Source organism: Tachysurus fulvidraco, chromosome 22, assembly GCF_022655615.1.
Source record: "Tachysurus fulvidraco isolate hzauxx_2018 chromosome 22, HZAU_PFXX_2.0, whole genome shotgun sequence".
Classification (NCBI taxonomy): Eukaryota; Metazoa; Chordata; class Actinopteri; order Siluriformes; family Bagridae; genus Tachysurus; species Tachysurus fulvidraco.
This window is the reverse complement of record NC_062539.1, coordinates 15,391,295-15,406,567: the sequence shown is the minus strand read 5'-3', so window position 1 is coordinate 15,406,567 and position 15,273 is coordinate 15,391,295. Positions and strand designations below refer to the sequence as shown.

General features: G+C 42.7%; 1 protein-coding gene across 8 annotated transcripts in view; it reads left to right on the top strand.

The window, feature by feature from the left end:
- bbs9 (Bardet-Biedl syndrome 9) overlaps positions 1-15,273 on the top strand; it is a 112,114-nt gene that overhangs the window by 10,660 nt on the left and 86,181 nt on the right. For all 8 annotated transcript variants that reach the window (XM_027142658.2, XM_027142655.2, XM_027142659.2 and 5 more), the window contains 5 exons: positions 956-1,085; positions 8,131-8,312; positions 9,383-9,459; positions 10,992-11,045; positions 11,899-12,001. In XM_027142658.2, the coding sequence (XP_026998459.2) occupies positions 956-1,085; positions 8,131-8,312; positions 9,383-9,459; positions 10,992-11,045; positions 11,899-12,001 (546 nt within the window). The remainder of the gene's footprint in view (positions 1-955; positions 1,086-8,130; positions 8,313-9,382; positions 9,460-10,991; positions 11,046-11,898; positions 12,002-15,273) is intronic.

The window sequence follows — 15,273 nt, the reverse complement described above, 5'->3', positions numbered from 1 at the left end:
ACCACTTACCTTTTTTACTGCCCCTTTATACCCCCCTCTCTCGTTTTCTTTTTATTTTATTCTCTGAAAGCCATTTTTCTCTTAATCCCCCCTTCCATTATCAGGACAGAGTTTCTTTCCCATAACGATTCAAGCTCTTGATTTTTTGGGAAAACTCGACCCAGTTTATCACTATAACGACCGCGTTCTGTTAGGAAGGAATAGAGTAAACCGACCGAGGTTTAAATCTGAATTAAATTCCGTCCTTTTCATCAGCCAGAGCGTAGCATTACTGTTACTGAATTTCATGCAAATGTGAAACTCTGTACAGCTTTGCTACATCCACATACGCTGTTCGTTCTACAGTTACACTCGGATCAGGTTTTGTTGGGATCGAAACAAGTTTAAAGTGAACATGCATGAGCGAAATGCTGAATGTAATAAAAGGTTATGTTGGTTTGGGTTGCGTTGAGGTTTTATACCTGTCCAGCTTAGGATTGATATAACGGTTTGTTCGGAACGAATTTATTTCCATCAAGGAAAATCTTTGCATGTAATAAACTGAGGGTAAAATGGTACATCTCTGTGATGAAAGGTTGCCTTCCAGGGTTTGGTGCTGCAAACAGAAACGCAAGCAGGGACAGTGTGTGTACTGTATACGTGTGAGTGAAAATGTGTAAGAGAGGGTGACATAGAGGACTTAATAGCTGTCGTAGGCATCGTTCTTAATCCCAAGGCTTTTTGGGAAAGTGAGAAACAGATGAGCACAGGCTGCTTAGAAGTGGCTTTCTGGGTTAGAGCCGGAGCCTGTCATTAACCTGACCTCCATGACATTCCACTCCGTGTGCGGCCTTTCTCCCAATCTCGCACACACACACACACACACACACACACACACACACACACACACACACACACACACACACACACAAAACGCACCTTTGTTGTAGCACCGATCATCTCCCTCTGTCCACAGTTTCCGAGGGTACAAACAACGTCCTGCTGGCCAACCACAACAACGTGCTGCTGGTGTATCAGGACACGACGCTGAAGTGGGTGGCTCAGCTCGCCTACGTGCCCGTGGCCGTGCGCATCGCAAATTTCCCGTAAGTGTGCCCCGCTTTCTCCCGGATGAGGTCACAGTTTAGTTTTATTTCCCATTTCATCTGGGGACTAAACGGAAAAGTATAACTGTCATATGTTATTATTTATTTTGAGGCTTATGCTAAGGTCGGTTTCTGCTCTCTGCAGTGCCAGGATTACATTCTGTGCCTTTATTTTAAACCAGAACCTTCACTGAATGTGTATTTTACATGCGCACTCTCACCACGCTCATATCTTCCCCAAAAATAGAAGATACCAACTAACTAGGGGTCTATGGAAATGAAAATGAATATGATATGAAATTATTGAACAAAAAAAAAAAAAAAAACACCTAAAAAATACCAAAAATATTTACTAGATTTGCTTTTTTTTTTTTTGCATCATAATTTGTCCAATCATTTCATTTAACCAAGCGTCATAAAATCTATTGATTTAATAAAAAATAAAATAATAAAAATACTGACAATATACCAGTGCAGCACGAAATACTTATTCAAGAAGGAACCCCACCCTCACCCCCACATCATAACAGAAGTTCATTTCAGTCCTGATGCACTAGTTTGAGTCCAAATCATGGTTTAAGTTTGAGGTCTTTCCTCATTTTCATTGCGAATTAAAAAAAAAAAAAGGAAAACAAAGCTGGGTCTGTGTCACAGTGATTATATTAAACCAGCTCATGGAGTATTCAGCTTAATTCGGCAACAATGAAGGAGCCGTTTAAACATCTCGGTACTGAATATGTCGAAAGACCCGATGAAAGAAACCTTTTATACCATATGGATTTTTATGAAAATTAAAAAAAAATGGAAAGAAAAAAAAATGTATACATATAGAATTGAAAATTGCTTTAAAAAAAAAAAAAAAATATATATATATATATATATATATATATATATATATATATATATATATATATATATATATATATATATATATATATTATTGTTATTATGCAATTTTCAATTTTTTTTCTTTTCAATAATTCCATAATTAATTATTAAATAAGCCTAAATTCACTAGGGTTTATTAAGGGTTTATTAGGACTATTCATTCTAAAATGTAGAATAATCGAATAATCACTTTTTCTGTAGTCAAAGGAAAAAATTGACTCACTATTATACAGTAACATCACTAGTCCTGGCTTTTTAAACGAATTAGTGTAATAGCTGTAGCTGCTTCTACAATAGCTGTAGAAACTCATAAATCAGTGTATGATAGTACAATATTCAATACTTATTATTTATGTGATTGGTGTTGTGGCTCCGCTGAATGTTTGGTTCAGGAACTGGAAGCGTGCAGCACGGAAGCTTATGTCCATCAACTGAGTCATTCTTTTAGCTCAATGACTGGATGGATGACAAAGGAGACGTTTCTAGGCTGTTTAATGACCCGAGCATGTTCATCTTCAGCTTCCCCAGATGACCAAATCATTTTCAGGATCCTTGTTTTAATGCCTACATCAATATTTTTCCATAACCCCTAATACGCACCGTATCCACGTACAGCACGTGTTTCTAATTAACCCGCTTTTTTTTTACGGACGTGTTTGATGACGAGCTTTTTTAACTCTTGGGAGGTTTCTTTTTGCCCCAGGTTTGAGATGATCTGTGTGTTTTTGTGAGACCGTCCACTCAGATTCTTTCTGATCTGATAAGGTAACAGATACTGCTGTAGGCTGGGATGAGCGAAGGGATTCTTCTTCTTCATCTTGCTCTTTCTCTCAGAGTAGCTCTCTGTCACTCTTTGGGTCACTTGCTCTGGTTTTGTTCTGTTTGTCCTGTCTGTCAGCGCCACCTAAATGAGCTTTTTATCCCAAGCTCTCTCTGCCATACAGGACTCGAACGCTTCTCTACACACGCATTGTAGCACTAGACGCCATGGATATCAAAGCAGGTCTGCTTTCCGAAGAACCACTTCTGTTTTTTTTTTGTTGTTGTTTTGTTTATTTATTTATTTTTATAAAAGCATCCTAATTAACCGTGATGCTTGCTTTACCATCTCGCCCCTGATCTTTGTGCTTGGACTCATTCAGGAAGCGAGGCTTTTGATCGAGAGCAGCGAGTTATTAAACAGTGCAGCTCACCCACACTATTAAGTAGCACGTTGGCTAGCGGTCAGTTCACATCCTCGTCCAGCCTCACAGCTGAATCCACTACACACCGAAATTGCTCCAAGATGTCCCCATATCTGGTGGCCAATCCAAACAGATAAGGAGTGGCCGCAACTCCAAATATCACATCTGAAACCGCCGTAATCGGCCCGTAATTTTAAACAATTGTAATCCAAACATCGACGACTAATAACTGCGGTTTTCTTTTGTGTATTTAGTTCAAAGTGGGTTTGCAGAAGTTAAGGAAACGACCTTGAATGTGCCCAGGTTTGTCTTTTCTATACTGATGTACAGGAAAGCTGGCTTCTTGTATGGTAAATGTAATCTTACTGATTAGTGCAGAAGTCAGCTTCTGGTGTAAATACATGCACTCGTAGTTTAATCCTAGCGAGTGCCGTTATTCTACATAGGAGAATATACAACGGTGTCTGGTGATGAAGCAGAGTTACTGTTCTCTACTCTGAGTAGAAGACAAGCTTTATTCCGCTCTTGCCTCCTTCCTTTCTTCCTTCATCACTCCCTTCCTCCATTTCTTCCTTCTTTTCTTTGTTCTTCCTTTCTTTCTTGATTTAGTCCTTCCTTCCTTCCTTCTTTGTTTTGGTCCTTTCTTCCTTGCTTCCTTTTTACCTTGCTTACTTATTTCCCCCGTTTTCTTTAGTTTTCCGCCGGGCATTTAGGGCTGGAGCGCACGCACAAGCACGCACGCACGCACGCACGGACGCACGCACGCACGGACGGGAGGGCGGGCACGAACGGGGACGGGCAGGGCGGGCGGCCGCACGCACGCACGCACGCACGCACGCGAACGGCAGAAGGCGCGGGGAGGCGGGCGGGAGGGGGCGGGGCGGGCGGGGCACGCAAGCACGCACGCACGCAGCTAAGCAGCACGCAGCACGCGCGGGGTGGAAGGTCGGGCGGGCTCAACGCATCTTTCTCTTTCTTCTTCTTTCTTCTTTCTTTCGTTCTTTCTTCTCTTTCACTTTCTTTCTTTCTTTCTTTCTTTCTTTCTTTCCCTCACTCACTTTCTTTCTTTCTTTCTTTCTTTCTTTCTTTCTTTCTTTCTTCCTTTCTTCCTTTCTTCCTTTCTCTTGTATTTGTTTGTAGTAACACTCACTGTTGTAGTACAAGTGTGAGACAAGTGTTATTACTTAAATCATAGCAAACACTAGCCATGATTCTCTCACCAGCTTCCAGCGTTGCTGGATTTTCTTGATGGATTGTGTAAGATTTCAAAAGATCAGCTACCAGTCTAACAAGGTTTGGTTTGTTTGTTTGTTTGTTTGTTTGTTTGTTTGTTTGTTTGTTTTAGGATGTCCGTTTTAGCCTTCAAAATAAATTCCTCAGGCAGCGTTAACGATCTGTTACATTCATTGATGGGATTCTTCCAGTTCTAACCATGGAGTGTTTCAGGGAAGTGTGTGAGCAGTGGGGTGTATGTTTTCTCTACTGTAGCTCCACAGCTGGAGTGTTTTACCACCCAGCTCGCCCAGTCCCTTCTACTGACCTGCCCACAGCACTCACACTGTTCAGCAAAGCAAAACACAGATCCCACACAACCAGAGTGTGCTATAGGAACAAAAACACACACACACACACTCTCCAGTACCTACGTTACACACATATACAAGTTAAAGTTAGATGAAGGGAAATGCATGCAGCAATTACTGCCATGCTGAGTGCCGGCTTTAAAAATAAATCTCTCCATAGAGCGCTAATCTCATATCTACTAATCAAGAATTTTTCCAAATGACTTGAAAGACCATCAGTGCTGTGTACAAAATCACCAAATCATTAAACCAACCTATAACTTTCGAACTTAAAAATGATGATTAGTGGTGTGTCCTCTACGCGGACAACAGTTTCTGATTAATCCACGAAGGCCAGCTTTCTCATTTAGACAATGGACGTAGTCATAGAGATCTAAACATTATTTAAGTTTTTTGAAAAAGAACAGAGCCAGGAAAAGGGTACAGAAATATCAGGATCTGTACATGCTTTTGTGCACCGTCTACTCTAATCAAGAAACGAAGAAGTAGGATAGTACAGCCCAAGCTGGGCTTAAAATCTCTCTCCAGACCAGGAGGAAAGAGATAAATAACAGCAGTTACACCGTGGGGTCACAGCGGCTTTTTAACGTTATTCCTCCTGACACTGTACGAGATGATCCCATGAAGCCACCGAGATCTAGAACGGATTCTGTGACGACGTGAATCATGTCTGACGAACCGATATCACTTATGATAGAGAAAGTCTTCATTAAGATGTTTACATGGAGTTTTATTCAGCTTGCCAGCACTGCAGTACGGTACAGTGCAAGGAACCAGAATTACTTTTACATTACAATTAAAAAAAAGGATTTAATGACTGATATAATTGTGGAACGCATCATTACAGATTCTTCACTTTGATGAATTTCGAAATTTAAGGATTAAATACATTGGAAACATTCATTCATGCATCCACTCATCACTGATGCCTTCATTGTTGCCTTTCTTCATTATTTGCTTCCTCTTTGCTTGTTTTATTCATTCTTTACTTCATTCCTAGCTTCTGTTCATCTTTGCTTTCATGCTGCTTTGCTTTGTTCCTTCTTAATCCTCCTAGCTTATTTTTCTTCCATCCATCTATTTCTTCCATCCATCCATCCATCCATCCATCCACCCTTCCCTTTCCTTCCTTCCTTACTTCCTTCCCTTTCATGCTTACATTTTTCCTTCCTTCCTGTTAAACTTCCTTCCTTCATTATTCACCTTCCTTACTTTGTTTACATTCACATTCCTTTTCATTCCTACCTTCCTTGCTTCTACTTCCTTCTGCCTTCCTTCCTCATTCCTCAGTTTTTTACCTACCCTACGTTCCTACAGTCCTTCCTTCCTTCCTTCCTTCCTTACTTCCTTCCTTTTTTACCTTCCTTCCTTCATTTTTTTCCTTCCTTCCTTCCTTCCTTCCTTCCTTCCTTCCTTCCTTCCTTCCTTCCTTCCTTCCTTCCTTCCTTCCTTCCTTCCTTCCTTTTTTACCTTCCTTCCTTCCTTTTTTACCTTCCTTCCTTCCTTCCTTTTTTACCTTCCTTCCTTCCTTCCTTCCTTCCTTCCTTCCTTCCCTTCCGTCTTCTTTCCTTTCCCCTTCATTCCTTCCTGTCCCACTTAATTTCTTCCTTCATTCCTTAACGTCCTTCTTCCTTCCTTTCTTTTCCCCCCTTCCTTCCTTCCTTCCTTCCTTCCTTCCTTCCTTCCTTCCTTCCTTTTTTTTTACCTTCCTTCCTTCCTTCCTTTCTTCATTTTGAAATTTTTTTTTAGCTTGCTTCCTTTCTGCAATGCACATCCATGTTCATGGTCATTATTCACCCCAAAAGATCCTTTTTTTTTAAAATGTGGGTGTGGATGACCTGGTAGGGGAGAAGCAGTGAACGTTACATTGGTTGTGCTTGTTTGTTTTGGTTTGAACCTCCGCTCAGAAAAGCGAGGCAATCTCGTATCGAACAAGATGTGAGGGGCCTTGGGGTCATCCCGCATTTTTCACATATGGCCATCGGATTCCTTTCCTGTTATGTTTATATCTGCAAATCACTCCAGGACGCTGATCGTTTCATGTACCGTGAAAAGTCGGTTTCATAAAATCCTCAGCAGAGCTCCAGGGAACTGTGTTTACTTGGCCAAAATACAGCCCAAAGTCACGCTTCAGGATATCAGCCGGCTCATCTGGGAGATGCTCAGTAAGAGCATCAGGTCATCTGTGACCATCAGAGGTTAAGACATGGTTGAAAGACACTGCTGTCAGTTAGAAGCATTAGTTAGAGCATTTTGGCTGAAATTACGGGGTGCTGGACAACCCCAGAAATCTGGCATGAGCCGTGGAGTTTTATTAACAAAAAGGCAGATTTGCACCTCCCTTTGCAGGTGCAGCCGCTGTGCTGGATCGCCTTCAACCAGAGTTATTGCCTCTTGTAACCTAACTGCCCACGAAACACATCTGCTTCCAGTTAGCGTTCCTGCTGCTCTCAGACCTGCATTGAGCCTTGCTGCTTGTTCACACAGTCTTCCCCATTACACTCGGACAGTTCTGAGATCTGAACCTCTGAACCATCCGACACGCTTGCACATGCTGGAAAAATACAGATATGTCCTCAAAGAACCTCACACCTCTTACTCTAGAGCTGCTCGCATTGTCTCCAGGCTCACAACATTTTGTGTTCTTCTGAATATATTTACAAATATTGTTTATAGATATAACCATAGATGATACGCTGTGGCGACCCCTAATGGGAAAAGCCGAATGTGGGAAGAGAATTTATAGATATTCATTCATTCATTTTCTACCGCTTATCCGAACTACTCGGGTCACGGGGAGCCTGTGCCTATCTCAGGCGTCATCGGGCATCGAGGCAGGATACACTCTGGACGGAGTGCCAACCCATCGCAGGGCACACACACACTCTCATTCACTCACACACTCACACACTACGGACAATTTTCCATAGATGCCAATCAACCTACCATGCATGTTTTTGGACCGGGGGAGGAAACCGGAGTACCCGGAGGAAACCCCCGAGGCACGGGGAGAACATGCAAACTCCACACACACAAGGCGGAGGCGGGAATCGAACCCCCAACCCTGGAGGTGTGAGGCGAACGTGCTAACCACTAAGCCACCGTGCCCCCCCAAAAAAAAAAAAAAAAAAAAAAAAAAAGAATTTATAGATAAAATCATTCAAAATGTTAAAAACTATTGGTAATGTAAACATGAAACATGAATGGGCGAAAAACCCATGAAAGCTGAAGCCACATTTTAAAAAGCAAAGCCACAGATAACGGTTGCTGACGCTCACGTCACTGAAAATGTTTATCCAAACTAAGGTCAATTTAGTATGAATGAAATGTAACGGCTGTCATTTGCCACTGTTTAATCTCCAATCATATGTTCTTCATGGTGCTTCTTAGGGAACTCAAGGGCCTGGTGGTAACCCTGAGCTCTGAAGGTCACCTGCAGTGCTCCTACATGGGAACAGATCCCTCCTTCTTTAACGCACCAAAGGTGGATTCCCGGGAGGTCAACTACGACGATGTGGACGCCGAGATGAAGGTTCTCCAGAAGGTCATCCGCGAAGCCACCAGGAACCAGGGTAGGACAATTCTATGTCTGTCACAAAAAAAAAAAACACTGCAATTTGGCTGAACTGTTCAGGGGAAAGCAAAAATTTGGCTGAACACTTTTCCAACAATCTAACAGGTGTGAGGGACTAGGCAAATATTTTTCTCATCAGTGTGTACGGGGGAGGTTTGACCTTGTCGTGTCGGTGTTCGGATTAAGAGTAACTTTCTGTGCATTGTCGTGCTAACACCGACCATGAAACTGTAGCGAGCTTTAAAACACCAATGTTTTCTCTAATAACAAAGCCCATGTTGGTGGCAGATTCAAGGCCTCGTCCTGACCTGGTTTAACCCTTGGCGGTGCAGGAGACTGGAAGGCTTTTGTATTACAGAACAGAGCCTTTGTGTCCTTTTGAGGAAGGGAGAGCGAAAGAAATTCTCTCTGCTGTTTTTACGAGGCTTAAATGGACATTCTCTGGGTTAGAAATCAACAGGCAGAGTCTTTAAAGTGTAAATCTAGGCTGCAGGGTTTGGGGCTGGGTGTGTGCATGGTAGTGCCTGGTGGTTTTTTTTTTTTTTTTTTTAGAAGAAAAACATCTGATGATTAAGAAGCAGCTGTCGTCTTGGAGGACATCGCATCTCTGTGAATCTGCAGGAGTTTAATCTTGCTGTTCATACGGAGAAACTCTTCCTAACTCGATCGTAATTGAAGACGTGTTTAGCAGCCTGGTTTTGCTCACCGAGCCTGCACATTGTCAAGGCTTCTCTCGGTTTTTAATCTGTGTCAGTGGTTAGAAATGTTTAGGCTTTGTTTTCTGTAATCGCTTCTCATGAAACGTGCACTTGCCCGAGGCTCTTTGGCATTTTTAATGACCTGAAAATCCAAAGTTCACAGACCCTCAGGATGAGGTGCCTCCTGGGACTTTCTCCCACAAGTACCTCGTAATGACTTCTGCATGTTTTGAACGTCGAACGACAGCACCGTCAACAGAACTCCACTTCACCGCTCCACCTTAAAGCGTCTCCGATCGATCGACGCAAAATACATCTCATCGGTTTGTAACCTACGTCAGTTTTTCTTTTCTCTCTTCTATATTCTCAGACATCGTCCCCAAAGCTGAAGCGGAAGACGACCTGGAAGTGACGGCTATCGTCTCCACCCGCCTAGACGACGTCTCGGTACCTGTTATTCAAATTTCATATACATATGAGATTTTTTTTTTAGTCACCATTCATAAACACTAATATATATTTTCAGATTCTGTCATATTTGAGAAAAGATAGAAATTCAAGCCAAGAAACGTGCCATATTCAAAACTAGTCACAGATATCTGGGGAAAAAAGGAAAAAAAAAAGCATAATTAGCCGTGCTGTCTTGGTCGGATGGAAGATAGACTTTTTATTTGTTTTTCCTTCTCAGCTTATTTTTCTTCACATCGAGGGAAGCAAAGAAAACAAAGGAAAGGAAGGAAGGAAGGAAGGGGGAAGGGCGGGGGGAAAGGAAGGAAGGAAGGAAGGAAGGGGGGAAAGGAAGGAAGGACGGAAGGAAGGAAGGAAGGAAGGGGGGGGAAGGAAGGACGGAAGGAAGGAAGGAAGGAAGGGGGGGGAAGGAAGGAAGGCAGGAAGGGGGGGAAAGGAAGGAAGGAAGGAAGGGGGGGGAAAGGAAGGAAGGGAAGGGGGGAAAGGAAGAAGGAAGGAAGGAAGGAAAGAGGAAGGAAGGGAAGGAAGAAGGAAGGGGGGGAAAGGAACGAAGTAAGGAATGGGTAAAATAAGAAAGAAGTGGTGGACAGAATTAGGAAGGAAGGGGGAAAGGAAGGACTAAGGTGACTTACTAATGACTTCCTTATTTAGGTACAGTTTCACTTCCTTCCTTCCTTCCTTCCTTCTTTACCTTCCTTCCTTCTTTACCTTCCTTCCTTCCTTCCTTTTTTTACTTTTCTTCCTTCCTTCCTTCCTTCCTTCCTTCCTTCCTTCCTTCCTTCCTTCCTTCCTTCCTTCCTCCCTTCCTCTTGTCAATCAGAGCAACACTAACTAAATCTAGGCATCTACTTTTACTCCTTGAGTCCCAGCACTTGAAGGTCACTCGCTGCTGCCGAGGATGGTCCACACGGACGGCCTGGAGATACCCGAGATTTCTGTTGGTTGTACCACAGAAACCTGAACCTGAAGATGGCTTTGGACTGCAATCTGCATCAGTGAACAGTTCAACAAGAGAAACTTTATATTTGAACTTTTTGTACTTTTTTTTTAATTTTTTTTTTTATTGTAGTACACAAATCTAAAATGGAAATGATTTATACTGTAATCACACTATCTACTGTCACACACATGAGGATGACGATGAGTTCCCTATTGAGACTTTATTTCATAATAAAGAAGTAGGACCAGTAACATTTGTTAAAATGCCAACACATAATCCCCCCCCCCCGACTATTATATCCTAACCATCATATCGTGAGCCCAAGAGTAAATTACAAGGAGAAAGAGTAAAAGAATGTAACTTTTATTATCTTTTTAAGACAAAACATTTTCAACTGTGAACCCGGTGCTTTCACACACAGGTCATATCCAGTCGTTTATTTCCATAGCGCAATCTTGAGTACATAAACTTTGAGTGGATTTTTATCATTTAATCTGTGTGTGTGTGTGTGTGTGTGTGTGTGTGTGTGTGTGCGCGCTCTGTTTTCTCACGCTGATCTTTTTCTCCACAGCAAGCCATTATCCCGGAGATCAACGGCATTGCTGTCCCTTCTGTTACAGTCAAGGTACAAGCACACATAAAGACATACACACAGTGTTCTTTCTTTCGAATGAGACTTACTAAGGTCGATAATAACTAAGGTTGCTTAGTAACACAAGATGGTGGGTTAGCCGCTGATCCATATGGTGTTCTCTACAGTACGTACTGTTTTCTAGCTCGATTATATCATAGTATAACGGAAGTACGAGTTTCTCAGTCGATGGCAAATGACGTCAAACACACAGAATTTTTTTGTTCCTCGTCCAACGGTAGCCCCACCCCCTTTCACTACGTAAGCAAAGCTGCAAGCGAATTCCACACTTATTTTTTATTTTGGGTCGAATAAGAGCATCGTTTTGGTGCTTGATGTGCTCCTCCTCCTCCTCCTCCTCTTCTTCTTCTTGGAATTTGCAGTGTAGTGCATAATTTGGGGCAGTGGTGGTGCAACTGGTTAAGGCTCTGGGTTGTTGATCGGAGGATCGGGGTTCAAGGCCCAGCACAGCCAAGCTGCCACTGTTGGGCCCTTGAGCAAGGCCCTCAACCCTCCCTGCTCCAGGGGCGCTGTATCATAGCTGCCCCTGCACTCTGACCCCATCCTCCTCAGTTGGGGTATGTGAAGAAAAGAATTCCACTGTGCTGTAATGTATATGTGGCGATAATAAAGGCTTCTTCTATGCTTCTAATTATGCGAATTGGAATGAACTAGAAATGTTATTTTTGTTCATTCGTTACTCAATAAATAAATAGGATTGTTGTCGAAATATTCCTTTGGTATAAGAGGAATAAAACATTTCAGGGTCTCGATTATTTTCCTGTAACAGCACGACCGTCATGCTGTAATCCTAATGTGAATTTTAATCTGTGAATTTTTTTTCCAGGTTAAAGTGTGCAGCCGCTTTGCCGTACAGAACGCGAAGTTGAGAGTGTGTGTGCAGCCGCCTCTGGCCGTCACTCAGGACCAGTTCGTATTAGACTCTTTAGGTACGTTCTCCGTTCTCTTTATTCCAATCCCGTTTTTTTTCTGCATTACACTGACATGCACGTCGTATGACGGGTTTTTTTGCAAACCGCCAAGAAACATGTAAAACGTCTGCTAATTCACCGCTGAGTTGCTTCACTCTACAGTGTCGTGATGGAGGTGGACACTGTGGAGATGGAGCAAGAGGCTGATAGGTGATAACCGCTCTGGATAAACATCCTCTCTTGCGCTTTATCTCTTAAGTGTCCAGGAAGACAGACCAGACAGATCAAAGGCTAGCAGCGAAGAGAACGATTAGCAGGTTGCGTTCTCTCTTTGTGCGCGCAAACGAGGACTTTAGTCAGGACTCTGCATCGAAAACACACACACACACACACACACACACACACATCATCATCATCATCATCAGCCTGAATGCTTTGATCAAGTGTATGGGTCAAAGGCTGCTGATTCTTTGGCCTTGTGATCAACATTGATGATCTCACAGAAGCATGGAGGGTTAAAGGAGAATAAAAGCTCTTCATCAACTTGTATATTAACTTATTAGCATGATCATCACATCATGTTATATAATAGGTTTAAAAAGTCTCACTACAAAAATGTCCCTACAGTATATGTTTATTTGTATTTTTTATACCACAGCATTGTTGAATTCTTGACTCTGATTAATCACACGATGTTGACAATTATTCACAGGTTTACGGTATATTATAGTGATCATTCTAACAGTATAAAGAAACACCGGACACTTGATCAGACACTTGACCAGAGGACATTAAAACCCTGTAATTGTTAATATGGAGATGTTTAATGTACAGAGATGCCTCCAGTCTCAGTGCTTTGTAACATTGATTGATTGATTGATTGATTCATTCATTCATTCATTCATTCATTTTCTACCGCTTATCCGAACTTCTCGGGTCATGGGGAGCCTGTGTCTATCTCAGGCGTCATTGGGCATCGAGGCAGGATACACCCTGGACGGAGTGCCAACCCATCGCAGGGCACACACACACTCTCATTCACTTACACACTCATACACTACGGACAATTTTCCAGAGATGCCAATCAACCTACCATGCATGTCTTTGGACCCGGGAGAGGAAACTGGAGTACCCGGAGGAAACCCCCGAGGCACGGGGAGAACATGCAAACTCCACACACACAAGGCGGAGGCGGGAATTGAACCCCCAACCCTGTCGGTGTGAGGCAAACGTGCTAACCACTAAGCCACCGTGCCCCCCTGCTTTGTAACAGTTCCACAATATTAAACATAGCTTTATATGGACATAAAAAAACAACGAAATTTTTTTAAACATTTAAAAACCGTGAAAAGATACTCGGTGTATTCGATCATAATGGAGAATTTAGCAGCACCGTGGTATAAAAAATAGTGAGGATTATCCTACGGTTTCTCAAAAGAAGGTGCACGTAGTAAAGTGGCTGCTGTAGCTGGAGTTGGAACACAATCCAAAGTAAATGCATCACTGCGTAAAGAGATGCCAAACCTCACCAGCGCTTAACACACACACCTTTCACTCCAGCACGCCGTCTAGGGTTTCTCACGACGCTGAAATGTCATCTGCCAGGCCAACGTAACCCGACTGAGCCATTAGAACCTGGCAGCGGTTCAGGACGTTTAAAACGCACACCCACTTTTACTTGTCATCATTTAATGCAGCAACTCAAATTCAAATTCCTGCTAATCTTTATCTTTATCTTTATGCTTTGTGTGTATATACGCACACACACACCGTATTCATCCGTTTCGCAAACACACAGAGTAAGTCCTTCAGGCGCTAATCTGAACAAGTCGCCTTTTCATGCCTCTCGATCTTTATCTCAAACGTTAAAGCAAGTGCACCGGCTCTCTTGTGCCATGGCTCGCGGCACACAACGCCAACTCGATTCGATTTCAGTTCCGCCAATTGAACAGACAGAGAAGGTTAACTCCCTCGTCTCGTGTTCCGAACGCCAGAGCGAGGCTTCGCTTATTGATCCGTTCATCTCGCTTGTCGGTGTTAAAAGTCAGCGGGGTCTTTGAGGATCTCCTTTTGGGCTGAAGATGTGCGCAGGTAACAAGTACATCCAGAACAGCTAAATTCTCAGTTCAAGTGAGGTTAAAACATCATTAGCAGTCACTCATCACAGTATCATTGTTGCCTTTCATGGAAACCTGACTCTCTTTTATTAAAAAAAAAAAAAAAAAAAAAGGTATCCTAATCGCTGCAACCCTACCACCACCCCCACCCCCACCCCAACCAGCCACGACTCTTTCTGTCTTTCTCTCTGTACTGTGTCTCAGAAGGACTACATTAAATTACACAACCGACTACATTAAATTACACAGAACAACAAAAGGAATCTGTTGTTCTGATGACAAATCTTGTGATGATGAGGAGGAGGAGGAGGAGGAGGAGGAGGACAACGATGGCCCCTCCAACAAACTAGTCCAGAATCAATCATGCGTATCTACAGAGTCTGGGCCAGCCGCGAATACGCCTTAAGAATTTTTTTTTTTATTGTTATTCCAGCTCATGTGACTCATAGATGCTACAATTCCCTGTGATCACACACACACACACACACACACATACACATACACACACACACACACACACAGGCTTCTTTGTTTTCCCTCTCTCGTGGTCTTTTATTCATACTTTCTCACTTTCAGCTATAATAAGGGTGTAACCATCGACACATATCAGTTCATACAATAACAACACAATGTTTCAGTGTTTAACGTTCTCGACTCGACATTTCTCCCTGAACGACCGCAGATATTTTCGCCCCTAAACAATTCTCGCCGATAACTTAGAAAGCGACAGCTCACGTAATCGGCTAAGACGTGTTTAATAAGTCGGATGCTTCCGCTTTTATAGGTTTGCAACAGGTTTGCGAAAAACAAGTAACCGCTTTATACTTTTTTTTTGGACTGGCTGACTGAGAGCTTGTTTAGAATCTTCGTGCCGGCCCTCCCCGGATTGGCAGGTCTAGTGCTACGAGTTCGGCTGTTGTCATGCTCAATTTTATTTTCCGATTCTTGCACCGAAGGTTCCGTAAATGTTTTTGAAAGCTTTTTGAATCCAGGTGCCTAAATCGTGACACGCAGCCCTCAAGCCGTCAAGCTGCTTAATCTAAACTCAAACTTAACTCGATCCCCGATGCCAGGACTTTATGTCCAGGAGTCTGACTGGAACTTTAGCTGAGAATCAAGGTCGTATTGATGCTTCAATTAAACTCGACAGGCAAAAAAAAAGATTTTTCGTAG